Source organism: Emydura macquarii, unplaced genomic scaffold (assembly GCF_026122565.2).
Source record: "Emydura macquarii macquarii isolate MOO-44397 ecotype Brisbane River unplaced genomic scaffold, CSIRO-AGI_Emac_v2 contig_3424, whole genome shotgun sequence".
Classification (NCBI taxonomy): domain Eukaryota; kingdom Metazoa; phylum Chordata; order Testudines; family Chelidae; genus Emydura; species Emydura macquarii.
In genome coordinates this window covers 40,946-64,033 of record NW_027133561.1, presented here as the reverse complement: position 1 = coordinate 64,033, position 23,088 = coordinate 40,946, and the positions used below count along the sequence as shown (strand labels likewise).

General features: G+C 47.2%; 1 protein-coding gene across 3 annotated transcripts; it reads right to left on the bottom strand.

Moving 5' to 3' along the window:
- Positions 1-3,517: 3,517 nt before the first annotated feature.
- LOC137144246 (zinc finger protein 595-like) lies at positions 3,518-22,258 on the bottom strand. 3 transcript variants are annotated; one of them, XM_067534453.1, is made up of 5 exons: positions 22,145-22,258; positions 17,608-17,690; positions 15,208-15,334; positions 10,152-10,265; positions 3,518-9,783 (listed from the first exon to the last, which is right to left on the bottom strand). In XM_067534453.1, the coding sequence occupies exons 1-5, from the start codon at positions 22,215-22,217 to the stop codon at positions 8,225-8,227; spliced, it is 1,956 nt and encodes a 651-aa protein (XP_067390554.1). In that variant the 5' UTR covers positions 22,218-22,258; the 3' UTR covers positions 3,518-8,224. The 3 variants fall into 3 exon arrangements, with proteins under 3 accessions (XP_067390554.1, XP_067390555.1, XP_067390556.1); XM_067534454.1 differs by having other exon boundaries at positions 3,518-9,780; XM_067534455.1 differs by lacking the exon at positions 22,145-22,258 and adding an exon at positions 20,847-20,919.
- Positions 22,259-23,088: the final 830 nt, after the last annotated feature.

Sequence of the window (23,088 nt, the reverse complement as noted above, 5' to 3'; positions counted from 1 at the left end):
ATGTGGCTCTGGGAAAAGAGAAAAAGGAGTTTGAAGCGCAAGTGGTGTTCTCATCCATCCTCCCTGTTCAGGGAAAAGGCCCAGGTAGGGACCATCGCATTGTGGAAGTAAATGCGTGGTTACGCAGGTGGTGTTGAAGAGAGGGCTTTGGATTCTTCGATCATGGAATGCTGTTCCAGGAAGAAGGATTACTAGGAAGAGACGGGATTCATTTAACGAAGACAGGGAAGAGTATCTTCGCAGACAGGCTGACTAACCTAGTGAGGAGAGCTTTAAACTAGTTTCGATGGGGGACGGGGACCTAAGCCTGAAGGTAAGTGGGGAAGAGGGACACCACAAGGAAGCAGAAGGAGGAGGGTGCAGCAGGGGAGGCCTCCCGATTCATACTGTGAAAGTAGGCCACTCAGCTACTTATCTCAAGTGCCTGTACGCAAATGCAAGAAACCTGGGAAACAAGCAGGAGGAACTGGAAGTCCTGGCACAATCAAGAAACTACGACATGATTGGAATAACTGAGACTTGGTGGAATAACTCTCATGATTGGAGCACTGTCATGGATGGGTATAAACTGTTCAGGAAGGACAGGCAGGGGCGAAAGGGGGCAGGAGTTGCAGTGTATGTAAGAGAGCATTATGACTGCTCTGAGCTCCAGTATGAAACTGGAGATAAGCCAGTTGAGTGTCTCTGGGTTAAGCTTAGAAGCAAGAACAATAAGCGTGATGTCATGGTGGGTGTCTGGTACAGACCACCAGACCAGGAGGATGAAGTAGATGAGGCTTTCTTTACTCAACTAGGGAAATTTTCCAGTTCACATGACCTGATTCTCATGGGAGACTTCAATCACCCTGACATCTGCTGGAAGAGCAATACAGCAGAGCACAAACAATCCAGGAAGTTTTTGGAGACTGTCGCTGACAATTTCCTGGTGCAAGTGCTGGAGCAACCAACTAGGGGCCGTGCTTCGCTTGATCTGCTGCTCACAAACAGGGAAGATTTGGTAGGGGAAGTAGAAGTGGGTGGCAACCTAGGCAGCAGTGACCATGAGATGGTCGAGTTCAGGATCCTGACAAAAGGAAGAAAGGAGAACAGCAGGATACGGACCATGGACTTCAGAAAAGCGGACTTTGACTCCCTCAGGGAACTGATGGGCAGGATTCCCTGGGAGGCTAACATGAGGGGGAAAGGAACCCAAGGGACCTGGTTGTATTTTAAAGAGACCTTATTGAGGGCACAAGAGCAAACCACCCCAATGTGCAGAAAGAATAGCAAATATGGTAGGCGTCAAGCTTGGCTTAACAAAGATGTCCTTGGTGAACTTAAACGCAAAAAAGAAGCTTACAAGAAGTGGAAGCTTGGTCAGATGACTAGGGAGGATTATAAAAACACTGCTCGAACGTGCAGGAATGAAATCAGGAAGGCCAAAGCACAATTGGAGTTGCAGCTAGCAAGGGACGTGAAGGGGAACAGGAAGGGATTCTATAGGCATGTTGCCAACAAGAGGAGGATTCGGGAAAGTGTGGGCCCCTTAGAGAATGAGGGAGGCGACCCAGTGACGGAGGATGTGGAGAAAGCTGAGGTACTCAATGCCTTTTTTGCCTCTGTCTTCACAGACAAGATCAGCTCCCAGACTGCTGTACTGGGTGGCACAGAATGGGAAGGAGGCGAACATCCCACAGTGCTGAAGGAATGGGTTCAAGACTATTTAGAAGGATTGGACATTCACAAGTCCATGGGGCCGGATGCAATGCACCTGAGGGTGCTGAGGGAATTGGCTGAGGTGATTTCAGAGCCATTGGCTATTATCTTTGAAAGCTCGTGCCAACAGGGGGAGGTCCCTGAGGACTGGAAAAAAGCAAATATAGTGCCCATCTTCAAAAAAGGAAGGAAAGAGGATCCAGGGAACTACAGACCGGTCAGCCTCACCTCAATCCCTGGAAAAATCATGGAGCAGGTCCTTAAGGAATCCATTTTAAGGCACTTGGAAGAGAGGAAGGTGATCAGGAACAGTCAAGACGGATTCACCAAGGGAAAGTCATGCCTGACCAACCTGTTTGCTTTCTATGATGAGGTGACTGGCTCTGTGGATGTAGGGAAGGCGGTGGATGTGATATTCCTTGACTTTAGCAAAGCTTTTGATACTGTCTCTCACAGTATTCTTATCAGCAAGTTAAAGAAGTATAGGTTGGATGAATGGACTCTAAAATGGATAGAGAACTGGCTAGAGCATAGCGTTCAACGAGTAGTGATCAATGGCCCCATGTCTAGCTGGCAACCGGTCACAAGCGGAGTTCCCCAGGGGTCGGTCCTGGGGCCGGTTTTGTTCAACATCTTTATTAATGATCTGGAAGATGGGGTAGATTGCACCCTCAGCAAGTTTGCGGACGACACTAAGCTGGGGGGAGTGGTAGATACCCTGGAAGGTAGGGGTAGGATACAGAGTGACCTAAACAAACTGGAGGATTGGGCCAAAAGAAATCTAATGAGGTTCAACAAAGATAAGTGCAGAGTCCTCCACTTAGGAAGGAAGAATCCCGTGCACAGCTATAGACTGGGGACCGACGAGCTGGGCAGCAGCTCTGCAGAAAAGGACCTGGGGGTAACAGTGGATAAAAAGCTGGATATGAGTCAGCAGTGTGCCCTGGTTGTCAAGAAGGCTAATAGCATATTGGGCTGCATTAGGAGGGGCATTGCCAGCAGGTCACGGGAAGTGATTATTCCCCTCTATTCGGCATTGGTGAGGCCACATTTAGAATATTGTGTCCAGTTTTGGCCCCCCCCCTACAAAAAGGATGTGGACAAATTGGAGAGAGTCCAGCGGAGGGCAACAAAAATGATTAAGGGACTGGAGCACAGGACTTATGAGGAGGGGCTGAGGGAACTGGGCTTGTTTAGTCTGCAAAAGAGAAGAGTGAGGGGCGATTTGATAGCGGCCTTTAAGTACCTGAAAGGGGATTCCAGGGAGGATGGGGCTAGGCTGTTCTCAGTGGTGGCAGATGATAGATCAAGGAGCAACGGTCTCAAGTTGCAGGGGGGGGAGGTCTAGGTTGGACATTAGGAAAAAGTTTTTCACTAGGAGGGTGGTGAAGCACTGGAATGGGTTACCTGGGGAGGTGGTGGAATCTCCATCCTTAGAGGTTTTTAAGCTGAGGCTTGACAAAGCCCTGGTTGGGATGATATAGCTGAGATTAGTCTTGCTTTGAGCAGGGGGTTGGACTAGGTGATCTCCTGATATCCCTTCCAACTCTAATATTCTATGATCCCAATGGCTCCATTAAAGTCAATGGCTAGATCCACAGGTGGTGGAAACTTGTTTTGCACCAATCAAGACAATTGCACTTGTGACATTGGTCCCTAGGGGAGACTTGCTGAGCTAGCTTAATTGGGGCAAAACTGCACAGAATGGGGCACGCAAACCCACAATACTGGTGGTTATTTCTAAAATTAGGTTCAGCAAGCCAACAACAAAGAGCTTCTCGTTACTTTGCTGATTATCCAGAAGCCAAAAAGACAGCTCCCTTAAAGCCATCCAGCCCGCTGGCTTCCACCCACACAGCCAAGTCAAATATGATGGGGATTTATGAAAACCGCATCCATCGTATGAAAAGATCTACCACTCCCAAAGGAACGGGCACATTACACAGCAGGAAAATGAATATTTCAGATATTACCCAAACACACACTTACAGACAATACTTATGAACTAATATTTATTTTTTTTTAAAAAGAGATAACATTGGTTAAAAGGTTCATTATACATGCAGATGAGAATAAAATCCATTGGCCAGTTTCTTAGGAGACATGGTAAACTGAGTTGCTAAAGTTCTTTTAGAATCATTTTCACAGTTTATAGTCCAATAGAGAAGCCATACGTAGATACGTGTCATTTCTTCCATAAGAAATAGCAGGGTGTACCAATCTTATAGCATTATTTAAAAAACTTATAGAAAAATCCATCTGAAATAGAAATCAAGTCTATACTAGGTCTTTATGTTGAAATACACTATTTCTCTTACACATTCCCCTACACCAACCCCTTTTGAGTGAGGTTTCACTTTAGGACCCTTTAATCCAAAGGGGGTAAATTACATCAAAATAACTTCACAGGATTAAGCCCCATTTCCTATATTAGAAAAGAAGAGAAATATAAGAATTGCCATACTGGGTCAGACCAATGGTCCATCTAGACCAGCATCCTGTCTTCTGACAGTGGCTAATGGCAGATACCCTGTTTATTTCCCCTGGAAGTAATTATCATCCAGTGATCCATCCCAGCATCCAGTCCAAGCATCTGGTGGACAGCGGCTTAGCCATCTTGGCTAATAGCCTGAATTACATTGTGACAGTCAAAGTTATATGGGTTTTCTTCTTCTGGGTTCAAAAAAGAATTAGGTAAATTCATGGAGGATAGGTCTATGAATGGCTATCACATAATCACAGTTTCTTATTCTTCAATAACTTCATATTTTCACTGATAAGAACATAGTCAAGGATTACAAAATTTTAAGTGTGTTTTCTCTTAATTCCCCTTTCCAAGTGAGCCTGGGTTAAAGTTGTGTTCTACACTAACAACGGTGCCTTCCATTTATCTCTTGGTCTTCCACCATAAGTGTTGGTGGACATGGTCTGACACTGAGGATTCATCATGAGAAAATAGATTTGTGAATCTATTTTCACAAAGTCCAAAATTTCAAAGGAGCAGTAGGCAGAGAAGTGCCTTGTGTATTTGCATCACAAGAGCAAAACTGAGACCCAAAACCATAATCAGGAGTTAACATTCATCTGTCCTGCAGTCTGAACTTGGTGTCGGACACCTTTATTCCTTCATTGGTTACCATCACTTGCACAACGTGGAAGTGCTGCTACTTTTTCAACAAGGAACCTAGACTGGGATCTACGGGGAAGGAATGTCCGCTGAAGGCATCAATGGTTTCTTTCTTTGTCTCATAAAACTTTGGATCCAAATGGTAAAGGACAATTGCCCCAGATCTGACCACAGCATCATGTGGACCATAATCAGTGCTATTGAACTAGGTTGTAGTGTTCTAAAAATAAGTACTTTACCTTGGCCTAAGGCTACCATAGTATCCATGTCTGGGATGAAAAATCAACCCCATGGCGCCTATCATTTCTACTTGAGTTCTTCTCTAATTCTTCATCCCAATCAGGGAAACTTTCCTTCTCTGGAGTAGAATCCTTTAGAAAGCCACTGTCTCAGAAGTGATAGCAAGGAATAATCTCCCCAAACATGCCCAGTTTATTTCTTTAATCTGGTGGCACTGATCTAATTTATGGACTAGATATGAGCCTGGGTCACAAGCCCTGTAAGTTACCAAAGGTGGGATATCTATTAAAAATAGATATACTTCCGCAGCTATCTCACGTTCAAAATAAACTTGCTTTTTACAACATTTGCAGCACTTTCAAGGTGTAAACTCAACAAAAATACCACTTCTATTTTCTCTATCTCTATATAGATCAGGGGTGTGTTTCTGAAATAGGCAAAGTGCACTCAATTAGGAGAGGGATCTTCATAAGTAACTTCCGGTTGGGTCTGGGCCACAACTGCATTAGGACCCCAATACATGGTCATTTTGCCTAGTTCCAAGTCCCTTACTGTGGAATTCTGTCCCTGGATCATCTGAGACGATATTAATCTAAACAACTGAACACCATATACAGTTCCTTTGCCACAAATTGTATATATAATTATCTGCTGTTCACCATTTCAGAGTGGAGATTTAAAAACATTATTGTTTCCCTGGTAGCATATCCAGTAACTTGGAATATTCACTCCGGATGACTGAACTGTACTTGAACTGGCTCCACGTCATAATGAAAGAGAGGGGAAAAGACACAAACAAAATAAGAAATTATTGTTTTAGCAAAATTGTGTCAAAGTCCACCAACAATCTGAGCTACATCCCATCAAACAAAACTAATATCCAGTTATGTTATCAAATGCCCTCAGGAAAGAGAAAAAGCCACAACACAGAAGGGAAGAAGAAAGTTTGTTTTATATAAAATGAAATTCCAGAGCTGGTTACATCTGATGATCATATTGGTCCCTCCTGACCTTAAAGTCTGTGAAACTCCAAATCAGAATAAATTTTCCTACTGGGCTGTCCAAACCTTCTTCACTCAGAGCCACCTCATTGTTATTCAGTCATGACAGCTACAAAGGTTTTAACAGCATCATAATGGGGAAAAATCAGCCTAACTTCTCATCTGCAAACAATCCCAGCTCATCAGGAAAAATACTAAAAACAGCTTTGCCAATAGATGGAAACAGAGATTAAAGCACAGAAGGTTTAATGTGTGTTTGGAATCCTTTCAAATTTCCCTGCTAGGTCTGGGACACTTCCTTTCCCAGCCCAAAATTATCTGAGTTACGATCACAGCATGATAGCTAAGCACAGAGAGCTGAGGACACTGCATCATGTGACACTTTGGGAGGTGGAGGGACAGAACATGGAAATGATAAACTATTATAGCTCTCTCAGAAGCCAATGTTGCCAGAATGATGGGAGATTCAGGATGCCGATTGGGAAGGAATTCCTCTGACTCACATAATCACCACAGAGACTGAAATGATACTGATTCCCCCATCTTTGCTCTTGCTTTTTGTTATATTTCACTATATTTTACATAAAAAAACAGGGTAGAAAAAATAACCACTATTCAGACCCCACAGCAACATAAGAACTGGGAATGAGACAATCTCATCCCAAAGAGAGAATCCGGTGACTAACAATCACTTTGCAATGGGGAAACAAGTATAAATGTGATGCTTGGGTTTATCTAAGCTGGGAAAAGTGATGGAGGTTAGGTTAGGACAGGAGGAAAGATAACTACAACTACTGAACCTGGGTCGTGTCTGCCCTGCAAAGATATTTTTATACGAAAACACAACTAATTGCTCTAATTAGGTAACACAAGGTACAGTTCTAGGGGAGACAAAGCACAGGTAGTGTTTATTTCAGTGTAGCTAGATGAGGTCAGCCCTACCCCACACCTAGGACTGATGGACATTTCTAGCAGGAGGGACACAAACTCCCATAACTCTTAAGACAAAAGAGTTAGAATCGTAGAAGATGAGGGTTGGAAGGGAACTCAGGAGGTCATCTAGTCCAACCCCCTGCTCAAAGCAGGACCAACCCCAACTAAATATTAACAACCAGGGCTTTGTCAGGCTGGGCCTTACAAACCTTTAGAATGGAGATTCCACCACCTCCCTAGGTAACCCATTCCAGTACTTCACCACCCTCCTACAGAAAAGGGTTTTCCTAATATCCAACCTTGAACTCCCCCACTGCAACTTGAAACCATTGCTTCTTCCTCTCAGTGGCAGTTGAGAACCACCACTGAGAAAAGCCTAGCTCCATCCTCCTTGGAACCCCCCTTTAGGTAGTTGAAGGCTGCTATCAAATCCCCCCTCACTCTTCTCTTCTGCAGACTATATAAGCCCAGTTCCTTCAGCCTCTCCTCATAAGTCTTGTGCTCCAGCCTCCTAATCATTTTTGATGCCCTCCGCTGGACTCTCTCCAATTTGTCCACATATTTCCTCTAGTGGAGGGGCGGAGGGGGGGCAAAACTGGACACAATGGTCCAGATGTGGCTTCACCAGTAGTGAAGAGAGGGGAATAATCACTTCCCTCCATCTGCTGGCAATGCTCCTCCTAATGCAGCCCAATATGCTATTAGTCTTCTTGGCAAACAGGGCACGCTGCTGACTCATATCCAGCTTCTTGTCCACTGTAACCCCCAGGTCCTTTTCTGCAGAGCTGCTGCCTAGCCACTCTGTCCCCAGTCTCTAGCTGTGCATGGGATTCTTCTGTCCTAAGTGCAGGACTCTGCATTTGTCTTTGTTGAACCTCATCAGATGTCTTTTGGCCCAATCCTCCAATTTGGTTAGGTCACTCCGTTGCCTCTCTCTACCCTTCAGCACATCTACCACTCCCCTCAGCTTAGTGTCATCTGGAAACTTGCTGAGAGTTCAATCCACCCCATCCTCCAGATCATTAATGAATATGTTGAACAAAACAACATAGAGGATTCAACCCAAAATAAGGTGAGCTGCAAAAGGCAGAAACAGGGTAACTCAGGTGGTGGAGCTCAGAGACTACAGTGAAGTAAATGGTGCAATCCATCTTAAAGGTCACTAGTTGGGAATTAGCCAATGTATTAAAAAAGTCTTTGGACAGCCCTAGTAAATGCAATTACAGTGTTACTGTCCTGTGTGAATTATCTTATGCCGGTTAAGATGTGAGCTCTGATAGAAGCTTTTCCCACACACAGGGCATGAGAAGGGTCTCTCTCCTGTGTGACTTCTCCGATGTTTGGTGAGCTCTGAGCTCTCCCTGAAGCTTTTCCCACACTCAGAGCATGAGTAGGGTCTCTCTCCTGTGTGGATTCTCCGATGTGAGACAAGGTGTGAATTATAACTGAATCCCTTCCCGCATTCAGAGCATCTGAAGGGTTTGTTTCCTGTGTGGATTCTCTGGTGTGTAATGAGGCCTGATCTCTGGATGAAGCTTTTCCCACACACAGGGCATGAGAAGGGTCTCTCCCCCGTGTGGATTCTCCGATGTGAGGCAAACTGCGAGCTACAATTGAATCCTTTCCCACACTCAGGGCAAGTGTAGGGTGTCTCCCCCGTATGGATTCTGTGATGTGTGATGAGGTTTGAGTGCTGACTGAAGCTTTTCCCACACTCAGGGCACATGTAGGGTTTCTCTTCTTTGTGGATTCTCTGATGCATGATGAGCGTTGATCTCTGACTGAAGCTCTTCCCACACTCTGAGCACACATAAGGCGTCTCTCCAGTGTGGGTTCTCTGATGTGTGGTAAGGGTTGAGCTACGACTGAAACTTTTCCCGCACTCGGGACATGTGTAGGGTCTCTCTCCAGTGTGGATTCTCTGGTGTCTAATAAGGGCTGATCTGTCTCTAAAGCTTTTCCCACAATCCGAGCACACGTAAGGTGTCTCTCCTGTGTGGGTTCTCTGATGAATGATAAGCGCTGACCTCTGACTGAAGCTTTTCCCGCACTCAGGACATGTGTAGGGTCTCTCTCCAGTGTGGATTCTCCAATGGAATGTAAGATGTGTGTTGCGAATAAAACTTTTCCCACATTCGGAGCAAGCGTAGGGTCTCTCTCCAGTGTGGATTCTCTGATGGATTGTAAGGTCTGTGCTGCGAATGAAACTTCTCCCACATTGAGAGCAAGTGTAGGGTCTCTCTCCAGTGTGGATTCTCTGATGGAATATAAGATTTGTGCTGCGAATGAAACTTTTCCCACATTCAGAGCAAGTGTAGGGTTTCTCTCCAGTGTGGATTCTCTGATGTCTAATAAGGGTTGATCCGTCACTAAAGCTTTTCCCACACTCAGGACATGTGTAGGGTGTCTCTCCCGTGTGGATTCTCTGATGTGTGGTCAGGTGTGATCTCTGAGTGAAGCTTTTCCCACACTCAGAGCATGTGTAAGGTCTCTCTCCTGTGTGAATGCTCTGATGTCTGTTAAGGTGTGAGATACGACTGAAGCTTTTTCTGCACTCAGGGAATGCACATGATGTCTCTCCAGTATTGATTCCTTCATATCTAATAAGATGTGAACGCTTACTCAAGTTTTTCTGTGGTGTCTGCTGACTCTCACCATCTTTTGCATGTGCCCAAGTCCCAGAAACATTGCCTTGGGATCTTCCTGATAATATCCCACATGATTTTACTTGTTCAGCATCTCCTTGAGGATTCTTCTTCTCATTCTCACTCACCATCCCATCACCTGCTAGGACAGACAGAGAAACCAGATATAGGTCACTCCTTTTTCTGGAGAAAAAGGGAACCTCAGAGAGAGGAAAGGAATAAAGGTGGGAACAAACCAAAATAAGGGTTGGAGAGATCAAACGAATAAAGAGTTGAATCTCTCAGAAACCTTTCCCCAGAGGAGAGGATCAATTCTGGGTCTACATCTCAATCAAACACACAGTGGGGAGGTAGATTGGGGAGGGAGCTGGGACAGGTGGGAAGTCTTGAGGATGCCACACTTCCTGAAAACAATCATGAACTCAGAGAGCTCAACCGGTCTTTATAGGAATCGCAAATATTTCCTTAAGCCATGGACACTTTTTTGAGTTGGTTTAATTGATTTCTCACCTGTACAGGCCCCTTTCAGGATCTCTTTTTCCTCAGAGCCCTGGAGTTGAGGGACCCAGGGATTTTCCACTTGTTCCAGCCAGGAGATCACATCAGGTTTGGAAACTGGAAACCCTACTCAAGGGAAAGAAAACAAACAAGATCAACTGAATCTGTGGAATGTGTGTGTCAATCTGGGGTGCAATCCAGGCCCCAGAGAGGTGATATCACCACCTACACCATAACCCTAGATGCCTCACAATGCTTTGCTATTGTATCTCCCAATCCTGGCCACTGACAAGCAGCCTAACTGCATGCAGGACACATCTTGAGTGCCTGTGTAGAGCTACATCCTCAGCTCAGCAGCTCTGATCCCAGCAGCCTGTCAGCAACACTCCAGCTTCTACCAGCTTCGGTTACTGTTTGCAGGGTGGCCCCAACACACTCCCAAGTGTGGGTTCTGTGGTCTCCAGGTTCAGATATTAGGTCTGTTGCCCGTGTAAGAAGTCAATATTGAACAGTCGGCTACTTTAACTGGAGTTACCAAACAGTTCAGCTGAAACACAACACTGGATTAGTTTTGATTAAAAAATAAAACAAGTTTATTTAACTACAGAGATATACTTGTGTTCACTTAAAATCTAAGGTATTAAAAAGTCAGAAATGGTTATAAGAAAAATAAAAATAAAATGCTTTCTGGTAGCTAAAACTTAACAAGCTCGACTTGGTTCAAGGTAAAATCCTTATCACACAGAACCATAAAATCATAGGACTGGAAGGGACCTTGAGAGGTCTTCTAGTCCAGTCCCCTGCACTTATGGCAGGACCAAGCATTACCTATATCATCCTAATAGGTGTTTTTCCAACATGCTCTTAAAAATCTCCAATGATGAAGGTTCCATCACCTCCCTAAGCAATTCATTCCAGGGCTTAACTACCCTGACAGTAAGTTTTTCTTAATGTCCAACCTATATTGCCCTTGCTGCAACTTAAGCCCATTTCCTCTTGTTCTATGTTCAGAGATTAATGAGAACAATTTTTCTTCCTCATTGTAACAACCTTTTATGTCCCCCCTCACTCTTCCATTCTTCAGATTAAACAAACCCAAGTTTTTCAATCTTCCCTCATAGGTCGTGTTTTCAGGTCCTTCGCTCATTTTTGTTGCTCTCCTCTAGAATTTCTCCAATTTGTCCGCATCTTACCTGAAATGTGGCACCCAGAACTGGACACAATACTTCAGATGAGGTCTTATCAGCACAGAGCAGAGTGGAATAATTACTTCTCGTGTCTTGCTTACAACACATCTGCTCGTACATCCCAGAATGTTTTTTTTTCCCCCTCTCAACAGCATGATATCATCGATACATATTTAGCTTGTGAATCACATGTTCCCAACAACAGAGTTGACCAAATTCTCAGGTCAGGTTCTCCACCAGATTCAAAGGGCTGGTTTCTTTGTCATCTTAGGTGAAAAGAGAGATGGGGGGAAATGGGTGTTTTTCTCCCTCACTTTTATAGTCCAGTCACCCTTTGAAGTGGATTCTTCTGAGGTTTGCCCCCTCTAAGAAAAGTTTATTCAAACAGTCAGGAAGATGACATGGAGTTGCGTGTTGAAGGTGGCACCATGCTTTTTCCTCTCCTCTGTGCATGCTGAAATGTAGAGTTGCCTTGTCTCCTGCCATTTCCCCCCTTGCTGTCACAAGGACCCTGTTTACTACTTATATGTAAATTGAGGTGAACACATATTCCTTTGTTTAGGATAGCTCAGTTTAACAACTCTTGCCTAGTCAGGGCTGCGTGGGTTTGAGCTTGTGCTAACCTCATCAGATGGGAAATTCGTAAACTTTAGATACAATGTTGCTAGGGACATTTCACTAAATTGACCATCAAGTTATTAGTTTTCAAATGACACCTCACAAGGCACATTTTGTACAAAGCTTATTACGACAGTGTGCAGGCTGTGAATCCAGGGGTGCTTTCAATCACAGCTTGTCACAAAGGAGATTCCATTTCACCCCAGCTCATTTTTAATGGGTCACATCCCCAAGCCAGCTTCCTTTGCTCAAAGCAGTAGGAAATTGGGTATTAATAATCATAGTTGACGGGACTGCCAGAGGATGGCACTCCATTGTGCTAGGCCCTGTACGAACACAGAGTAGTAGACAGTCCCTGGCCTGAAGAACATACAATCTAACTAGAGGGGACAGACAATGGTGCGGGAAGGAGCAGAACACATGAGCAGAGGGGAACAATATGATGGCAAATACGATGAGCACCGGCATATTGTGAGACTGTTGTATTTAATGTTATTAATATTACTTCTGTTTGTGAGTCAGCATTAAAACTTCAAAGGCTGTAATACAGACATGGGTCAGAGGATAAGCAGCCTGTTGAATATTGACAGACCTCTGAATCAATATGTACTCTATCTATTTGTGTGTTCCTGGCTTGCTGGGGGGTGGGATGGGGGCGATTAATGACAAATCCCAAAGTGGGTTAAGCAGCCACCTAACTTTTGATGCTCTGCCCTCTAAAGAAAAGGGCAGTGACTAATTTTATCTGTTTCAGGAGAGTGAGGAATAAAGACAGATTTGGGCGGCATAAAAGGCTGAGTATGAGCTGTCTGGTGGGAGCGGGGTGGTCTCCTGGAGCAGCACACTGACATGATCTCATAACCAGGAGCTGAACCCTTAGATAAAGGTTTGAAAGACTTTAGAACCTATCAGCATGTCACATCCTGGGGTCTAATGCACCCTGTAACCTGAGGTGTCCTTTAAAATGCCTTGCTCTTGTAGCCTCGAGCCTAGACTGTATGTCAGTCTCTCCCAGATATGTCTGGGTGTGTGTGCTGCAGCCAGCCAGCCAGCCAGACCTTGGTTTTTACCAGCCTTGGGTATGCTGCAGGGTGACTCCAACCCACATCCACCCTTAGAACTTCCCCCAGAAATGTGTGTCGTATACTGCTAAGTCCTCTCCTGGCAGTACAAATATATTCCTTTAAAAGAATAATATGCCGACTTATCATTTTAAATAGAGTACCTAGACACTCCAATTTAAACACACTGGATTAGCTAAAACAGTAAAACTAGAAAGAGATTTTACGTGAGTATAAGCACTAAAAGTCAGAAATGGTTACAAGAAAAATAAAGATAAAATGGTTACTAGCATTTACTTAAACTATCTGAGTTGCAAAGAGGAGGTTACATATCTGTAACTGGAGGCTCTTTGGGATATGTGCTCCCTATCTGTATTCCACCGAGGGTGGTGTGCACGTGCCCAGAGCTGAAGCTTTTCAAAGTAGCATTGCTCGGCGGTCTGCACTCATGCCCTTATAGTGGATCATGGTTTTGCCCAAGGTGATAAAGGACAGGGCGGGCCAACCGCATCTTCAGTTCCTTCTCCACCACAGACCTACCAGATCTGCAGCATAGGGGAAGGAGGGTGGGTTTGGAACATAGAAAAGGACCATACATCTCAAAGAACCTCCAGTTACAGGTAAGTAACCACCTCTTCTTCTTCGAGTGATGGTTCCTATTTTAGTCCACTAAGGGTGACTCACAAGCAGTACCTAGATAGGAAGAGGGTGTGAGGAAGATGACAGAACCATGGAACGGATGTTGGCTATGCCAAACAAGGTGTCTGTCCCGGAATCAGATACTAGAGCGTAGCAGGAGGAAAAGATGTGTATTGAACTCCATGTGGCCACAAGGAGCATGTTGTGGAGTGTGACTATGGTTGATGCTTGCGTTCTTGTGGAATGGGCTCATATCCCACCTGGTGGTGAGTGCTCTGGCATTTGATAGCAGTGCGTAATTCACCCTGAGGCCCACATAGAGATTCTCTGGGTGGAAATGGCCCGCCCTTTAATTCTTTCCGCTATGGTGACAAACAGCCAGAGAGATTTCTGGAATGGTTTGCAGGTAAAAGGCCAGGGCCCTACGCATATTGAGGGAATTAATTCACTGTTCCTCATTAGAGGTTAGGGGAAGAAGGCAGGCAGATGTATGGGCTGGTTGAGGTGGAATTGGGAAACCAGATTCGGTAGGAATTTGGGATGCAGACACAGTGAAACCTTGTCTTTATGGAAATTGGTGAAGGAGGGGAAGGTTACCATCCCGGCTTCCCATTCACCAACCCTCCTCGAGGAGGTAATGGCAAAAAGGAAAGCCACCTTCATGGAGAGAAAAGAGAGCAGAAGGCCAGGTGTAACAAAACGCCTCGTGTGTCCTGGTCTTTACACTCCCATTATAGCAATATCAAGCACAGAGGGACACGGAGGCGTGGTCTACAATCATACATATATCACCAAAATCCCCACATCCACCACACACAGAGCAGTCATAGCCTTTGGAGAAAAAGCAAAGTGCAGGGACTGGACTTTAATGCATCCAATAAGGAGAAATTAAGTATTTTCCAAAATCAGATTTTTAAATGACCGATGGTACAAAAACCGTGTCCGAAAAGCACACTGGGATGGGACAAAACTATGTACGATGTGTACAGGTATAGAGTTATTACTAGACTCACAGACTAAGGTCAGAAGGGACCATTATGATCATCTAGTCTGACCTCCTGCACAACGCAGGCCACAGAACCTCACCCACCCACTCCTGTAATAGACCCATAACCTATGACCGAGTTATTGAAGTCCTCAAATAATGATTAGTCTTCAAGGGACAGAGAATCCACCAGCAAGAGACCTGTACCCCATGCTGCGGAGGAAGGCGAAAAACCCCCAGGGCCTCTGCCAATCTGCCCTGGGAGAAAATTCCTTCCTGACCCCAAACATGGTGATCAGTTAAATCCTAAGCATGCAGGCAAGACCAGCCAGCCAGATACCCAGAAACGATTCTCTCTAGTAATTCAGGACCCACCACATCTAACATCCCTTCACAGGCCATTGGGCATATTTACCACCAATAGTCAAAGATCAATCAATTGCCAAATTAGACCATCCCCCCATAAACTTATCAACCTCAGTCTTGAAGCTAGCCAGGTTTCTTGCTCCCACAGCTCCCCTATAAAGGTTCTTTAGAGAACCCCCAGCTTCCAATAACCAGGGGACAGGAAGTCATACCCAGCGAGGTCACATTCTCATAGTTCTCCTGCATGACGTCTCTGTAGAGGGCTCTCTGAGCGGGGTCCAGCAGAGCCCACTCCTCCTCGGTGAAACACACAGCCACCTCCTCGAAGGTCACCGGCCCCTGAAAGAACAAGAGTGCAACACTCAGACCTGCTGCCCAGTGACAAGCCCACTATTCATGGGGGACCAGGGCCAGGAAAATGGATGCTCTGGGAGGGACAGAGTAGCACAGTAACACCCCCAACCCACTCAGAGCAGCCAGGTGGCATCAGGTTGAGGGGAGAGAGAGAGCCCCTTGTCCCTGCCAGTGGGCAGAGGGGCACGAGTCTTCAGCGACACACCTACTAGCCTGAGACTGGCACCGGGATTGGCGTTCCTAGCAGGGTCCAGGGACAGCCTTCTGGTGGGAATCCCAACATCCTCCCCGTTCAATAAATCAGTGTTTCTCAAACAGGGGGTCGCGAGGTGGCTATGCGGGGTCGCGAGGTGCATGCCTCGACCCCAGCCAGGTGCAGGGCTGAGAGCTTCCTTGCTTTCTCCTGGCGGAGGAACATGGGGGAAACGGGTGAGCGGTGATACACAGACACTGCTCACCCCGCCAGCGTTCCTCTGCACCTTCCACGGAGGCGGTGAGGGGGAAAGTGAGAAGCAACGCCAAGGCTCTTTGCATCCAGGTCACTTTCCCCATCTGGGCAGTGCTGTGAGGCGAGCATCAGGAGCTGCTACTCTCTGCCCTCCCCTTACACAGCCCACGTGGAGAAAGTGACCTGGATGCAGGGAACCCGGACGTTGCACCTCACTTTCCCCCCTCATAGTCCTGCAGAGGGTATGGAGGAGCAGCTCTCAAGGTGGGAGCCAGCAGCAATACCAATCACTCTGTATGCAGGGCTGTTTCCCCAGGTGGGCGCAGGAGGGGGTTGCAGGGTGCAGGGGTGAAGAGGGCACAGTACAGGGGTTAGGGGCGAAGGGGGAGTGGGGAGCCTGCAGGGGGGCCAGGAGCAGGAACCCACGGGAGTGAGGGGGTGCACTCAGAGGCTTGCTATGTGAATGGGGTCACTACTGCAAAAAATTTGAGAACCACTGAAATAAACAAGTCCATGTAAACAAACACAGAGGAAGTTGACAGGAAAAAAGTCAGAAGCTCGAAATTGTAGAAAAGCAATAAGGCAAAGCAAAGGGACAAAAGGAGAAATCTCTGGCTAGCAGTATCAAGGACAATATGAAGGAAGGTTATTTTTCGTATATTAATCACAAAAAGAATCCTAACAATGGTATCTGTCCATTACTAGATGGAAGTGGCAGAAGTAAAAATGTTCAGTGAATATTTCTCTACTGGATTTGGGGAAAAGCAAGCAGTTGATGTAGTCATATCTTTACCATGATGGATGACCACAGTTTTGTCATCACAACAAACTCATGAGGGTGTTAAATAGCAGCTACTAAAGTCAGGCATTTTTAAATCAGCAGTTCCAGATATCTTCCATTCAAGAATTAAAAAAAAAAAAAAAAATCCAAGCTGAGGAGCTCAGTGTATGAAAATCAACATTAATTAATAGGTTTTAGAACGCTGGGAAACGCCAAAAGACAGGAAAAAAACGAATGTTGTCACAACATTTAAAAAGGGACAACTGAGATCATTATAAGGCTATCTGACATCAATCCTGGGCAAGATAATGGAGGGGCTGATACTGGATTTGATTATTAAAGAATTAAAAGAGGGTATGTAATTCAGACCAATCCACATAAGTTTAGGAAAAACGATCCTCCCAAACTAAATAGAACTGTTTTTGTATGAGATCAGAAGTTTGGTTGATAAAGAAATAGTGTTAATGTATACTTATGATTCCTGTAAGATATTTAACTTGGTGCAGCATTATATTTAAATAACTAGCACAATACAAAATTAACACGACATACATTAACTAGATTCAAAACCAGCTAACTGACAAATTTCAAAATATCATTGTAAATGGAAAAGCACAGTCCAAGGGCTGTGTTTCTAGTAGGATCCCACAGGGATCAGTTCTTGGCCTTACACTATTTAATTCGTTTGTCAATGACTTGGCAGAGAACATATCATCACTGGGAAGTTTGCAGATAACACAAAGTTTGGGGGAGAGGGAAATAATGATGTATGTCAGTCACCAGAAGTTTTCGCAGCCCTGGCCAGGGGATTATTTCCTGGGGAAAATAGGGGAAATTCCACTCCCAAATCTCAGGAGATTGCTTCTTCAAACTAGGCCCTCAATTTCTCTGGCAGATTTGTCCCCTTCCTTTCCCCACCCATGGCATTTACTGCCCTGCCCCACCTTCAGCAGCTCCCACCTTCCTATGTATTCACTGCCCATTTCCCTGCAGCCAGACCCCACCACCAGCTCCATGACAACCCCTTACCTCAGCTGACTCCACTGCAGCCATTGCCTTTCCCCTGGAAAGATGGGATGATCCAGAGCAAAACATTGACATTATTCTGTAGCCTGTCGGGGCAAAAAGGGCAATTGGAGAGATTTCAGAAGGTGATTTTGACCATTTCCCAGAGTCCCACCAGATTTTTCCCCTGGAAACTGACATTCTAGGTTCTGCACCATTGGGAAATACTCAGTGACTTTATTAGAAGTAGGATTTCCCATCAGGATTAACCCCTCTCAGACATGATCTACACTACAGAGGCCTACACTACGTCGACATAAGCGGAGTTGCGTTGACTTAGTTGTGTGCATCTCTGCATTAAAATTTGTCTCCATCAAGGTAAGTTCCCCATTATATCAGCATGGTAACACCACTTCCCGAGCAACATTGAGCCATTGTTGATATGCTGAGGTCAACACAGTGCAAGTGCAGAGAGCGTGTTGCCTCTGTCAACCCTTCCAGTTCTCCAGCAGCTGTCATACAATGCCCGACACCAACCACTCTGGTCACAATTGCGAACTCCACTGCCCATAGGTCAAGGAGCCCGGAAGACCAACTCTGCTTAAAACCCTGCAACTTTTTAAATGCCTTCTCCGGTCACATCTCCAGCTGTGATCCTTTATTTTGTGCAACTGATCAGTTGACAAAGACAGCTGCATGCTACAAATGAGCTCCAGCCAGTATAGACAGAAGATATTGGATCTCCTGTGCCTGTGGGGAGAGAAAGCTGTATAGGCACAGCAATGGATCATAGAATATTAGGGTTGGAAGGGACCTCAGGAGGTCTCTAGTCCAACCCCCTGCTCAAAACAATTAAATCATCCCAGCCAGGGCTTTGTCAAGCTAGGCCTTAAAAATCTCTAAGGATGGTGATTCCACCATCTCCCTAGGTAACCCATTCCAGTGCTTCACCACCCTCCTAGGTGGAAAGTTTTCCCTTATATCCAACCTAGACCTCCCACACTGCAACTTGAGACCACTGCTCCTTGTTCTGTCACCTGCCACCACTGAGAACAGCCTAGCCCCATCCTCCCTGAAATCCCCTTTCAGGTAGTTAAAAGCTGTTATCAAATCCCCCCTCATTCTTCTCTTCTGCAGCCTAAACAAACCCAGTTCCCTCAGCCTCTCCTCATAACTCATGTGCTCCAGCTCCCTAATCATTTCCATTGCCCTCCACTGGACTCTCTCCAATTTGTTGACCAGCTGTAGAAAAGTCGACATCCTTGATCCACGTCGACATCCAGATGGTAAGGGACATGCAAGAGAAAGGCTAAAACAGGAATCAGCAGCAGCACAGTGTGAAAGCAAAGGAACTGCAGCAGGTATATCAAAAGGCCAGAGAGGCCAATGGTCAATCTGCTGCTGAGTCGCAGATCTGCTGCTTTTACAAAGCGCAGCATGCCGTACTTGGCGGAGACTCTGTGACCACCCTGCAAACCACTGTGGTTATCTTCTAGAAGCCCAAGTCACAGGCCCTAGCCATTAACAGCGAAGAGGAGGAGGAGAATGGGGGATATGCAACTGGGTTCCAAGTATGCCACAAGATAGGATCTGTCAGAGTGTCGCTGGGTTTTGCCTGAGCAGATCCTGGCAGGAGCTGAGGGCAGTGGATTCATTGCTGTTAAGACAGATTGGAGCCCTCCCTCAGGGACATTCACAACCAGGGAGCAGATTCCCAGGGGCTGTAAAATGTGAGGCTCCCAGGACATTTGTGCAGAGTCACTTTCCTGCCCATTCCCAAAGGTTTCTGGCTTAGCGGTTGGTGTTGGCAGAAAGCAGGGCTACTCTAGGGGGCTAGTTCTAGCCACTGGAGAGTCACTCCCCTTGCCTGGGCACAGAAGGAGCTTTAACAAAGGTCTCTCCCTGACACAGATCCTGTCTGACCCAAGAAACTCAGACCTGATACCTTGAGTAGAAAGAGACAGAGAGAACAGCCTCCCCTCCCGCAGAAACAACCAGAGCCCTCTGGTGATAGTAACTAGTGACACCACCTCCCTGACCTCACTTGCATCCATGTTAATCATAGAATCATAGAATCATAGAATATTAGAGTTGGAAGGGACCTCAGGAGGTCATCTAGTCCAACCCCCTGCTCAAAGCAGGACTAACCTCTGCTATATCATCCCAACCAGGGCTTTGTCAAGCCGCAGCTTAAAAACCTCTAAGGATGGAGATTCCACCACCTCCCTAGGTAACCCATTCCAGTGCTTCACCACCCTCCTAGTAAAAAACTTTTTCCTAATGTCCAACCTAGACCTCCCGCCCTGCAACTTGAGACCGTTGCTCCTTGTTCTGTCATCTGCCACCACCGAGAACAGCCTAGCCCCATCCTCCCTAGAACCGCCTTTCAGGTAGTTAAAGGCCGCTATCAAATCCCCCCTCACTCTTCTCTTTTGCAGACTAAACAAGCCCAGTTCCCTCAGCCTCTCCTCATAAGTCCTGTGCTCCAGCCCCCTAATCATTTTTGTTGCCCTCCGCTGGACTCTCTCCAACTTGTCCACATCCTTTTTGTATTGGGGGGCCCAAAACTGGACACAATATTCTAAATGCGGCCTCACCAATGCCGAATAGAGGGGAATAATCACTTCCCGTGACCTGCTAGCAATGCCCCTCCTAATGCAGCCCAATATGCCATTGGCCTTCTTGCCAACCAGGGCACACTGCTGACTCATATCCAGCTTTTTATCCACTGCTACCCCCAGGTCCTTTTCTGCAGAGCTGCTGCCCAGCTCGTCGGTCCCCAGTCTATAGCTGTGCATGGGATTCTTTCTTCCTAAGTGGAGGACTCTGCACTTTTCTTTGTTGAACCTCATTAGATTTCTTTTGGCCCAATCCTCCAGTTTGTTTAGGTCACTCTGTATCCTATCCCTACCTTGCAGGGTATCTACCACTCCCCCCAGCTTAGTGTCGTCCGCAAACTTGCTGAGGGTGCAATCTACCCCATCCTCCAGATCATTAATAAAGATGTTGAACAAAACCGGCCCCAGGACCGACCCCTGGGGAACTCCGCTTGTGACCGGTTGCCAGCTAGACATGGAGCCATTGATCACTACTCGTTGAGCCCTATGCTCTAGCCAGTTCACTATCCATTTTATAGTCCATTCATCCAACCCATACTTCTTTAACTTGCTGATAAGAATACTGTGAGAAACCGTATCAAAAGCTTTGCTAAAGTCAAGGTATATCACATCCACCGCCTTCCCCACATCCACAGAGCCAGTCACCTCATCATAGAAAGCAATCAGGTTGGTCAGGCATGACTTTCCCTTGGTGAATCCGTGTTGACTGTTCCTGATCACCTTCCTCTCTTCCAAGTGCCTTAAAATGGATTCCAGACTGACTCCTTGTCCTTACTGCAGTGACTCTGGATTGACACCGGAGTCAATGAGACCAGAGATATAGCATTAGAGGGAGGTGGCCAAAATCCTTTAAAACATATATGGCAGGGAAGGGAGGGTCCATCCCTTCTCACCTCCCTTGCTCCCCACATCTGGGACAAGGACTCAGGGAAGCTATTTTCCCTCCAAAACATGAAGATCCTGAAAAGTAGAGTGTGACAATATACCCACGTCCACACCCTACACAGAATGGTAAGCAGCTTTGTACACAGCATGTCCGGTAAGATATCATTTCAAACTCCTAATATGCTGGTTAGTACTGTCCTGATTGAAATGTGTGTGACAACATTGTATGGAAAGTTATGGTTTGCACATATGATCTCATTGACACATGCTATGAAATCAGCAGTCATTAAATTACCTATTAAAGAAAGGAAAAATGTAATTCATTTCAAAAGAGTGAATTAAGTTAGTTAGAATTAAAAAGAAATGCAATCTAACTGCAATAAGGGAAGAGCTAAAGTAACAGCCTCAGTCTCCAAGGGCAAAAAACAAAAAAAACAAAAAAAAAATGCTTTCTTCAAAAACCTTTTACAAAGCAAAGGGCCAAAAATCAAAATCCCCGGAACACAAAGGGGTGAACACCCGGAACACAAAGAAAGCCAAGGATGAAACCAAACTCTCCGGCTCTGCAAGCCGCACCCGCAAGCCCTGCCCGGCCGGGGAAGGGCTCAGGGCAGCCATTTCCCAGCGCACAGGGAGAACTTGCGGCGGGTCACACGGGGGGGGGATATCCCAGGTCCTGGGAGATTTCAAACAGACACAAGAGAATGAGAGAGAAAATGGGGCAGACTCTGGGTGAGAAAGGATAAAATCAGGGTTTCATTAACCCCCCAGTGTCCCATCATCAGCCCCCCCCCACCCCATCTCTCCCCGTCCCCCGCTCTGGCTGATTTTCCCCCTCCCGCTCCTGCCTGACCCCCGGAGCACACCCCGCCCAGCCCCGCCGGGCCGCCGGAGCCGCCCCTGGGGCCGGGCCGGAGGCAGCGTGAGGGCAGCGGCTCCGTCGCTGTTCGGCCCCGGCGCGTTCCCCGCCCTGGAGCGGCTCCCGGCCGGGCCGCGAGATCTGCGGCTCCCCCGCCGCCCACCCGGGCCCTGCCCGCTCCCCGCTGCCCCGGACTCACCGCGCTGCCCCGCTGCCCGCAGGGCCGGAGGAGACGCCTCCGTGCTGGGCTCCGGGGTCCGGGCCCCGGCCATGGCTCCTCTGCAGCTGCTGCAAAACACACGAACGAGCCGTTCAATGCCCCCTGCCCTGCCCTGCCGCGCCCTGCCCTGCCCTGCCGCGCCGCGCCGTGCTGACATCTCCGGGGCGGAAGGGGCGGCTCCTACCAGGAACTGGCCCTGCCCCGGCGGGCGCCTCCTTTGTGAAACCCTGCTCAGTCCCTGCCCCCAGGCCGGGAGGTTTGTCACTCTCCCGAGTCCGGTGCCCAGGGCGTTCCCGCAGGGGTACCGGGGGAGGCGGACAGGCGTGTGCTGAGGACACGAGGAGGGCTGGGGCAGTGAGAGCGCTGGTGGGCGGGAGGGGGCGCACACAGGATCAGACCCTGCGCAGCTCCTGGCCGGGAGGCTCTGGAGTACCAGGGGCTGTGATTTGTCTGGAGCCGGGCTGGGCAGCTGCTGCTTCCCCTGCGGGTCTGGGCGGGGGAGACGCTTTCATTAACCCCTCCGTGCCCGCCGGGCGGCGACCTTCTTCCGGTGGAGCTAACCCCCCAGGGCAGCCCTGGGCTCTGCCAGCCCCAGCCCTTGGGCTGGAGACTCCAGGTAATTGAGAGGCACCTGCAGGAAATGCTGGGGACGGGCAGCAAAATGACTTTGCACAAGGGGGGACCCTGAGGGCTCAGATCTGCAGCCCCTGGGACCCTGCTCCCTTGTCAGGGAGAGTTCAGAGCCACCTTGCTGACAGCCAAGCCGCTCTCAAAGCTCCTGCCAGGATCTGCTCCAGGGGCACAACAGGGGGTTCCCGTGGGGATGGAGACCGGGCCCCAGGGGGGTTTCACCTTCGTGTGTCTGGGGTGCAGGTGTCAGGGAAGCAGGGGGGAGGAAAAATGAGCCAAAAATGTGTTGCGGG

Excerpts from the sequence above, each read along its gene's own strand:
- LOC137144246 (XM_067534453.1), bottom strand. The coding sequence starts at position 22,217 with ATGGCCGGGGCCCGGACCCCGGAGCCCAGCACGGAGGCGTCTCCTCCG. Across the intron at positions 15,335-17,607 it reads CTGCAGTGGAGTCAGCTGAG|GGGCCGGTGACCTTCGAGGA; the intron begins GTAAGGGGTTGT and ends TTGTTCTTTCAG. Across the intron at positions 10,266-15,207 it reads TGAGAATGTGACCTCGCTGG|GGTTTCCAGTTTCCAAACCT; the intron begins GTATGACTTCCT and ends TCCCTTGAGTAG.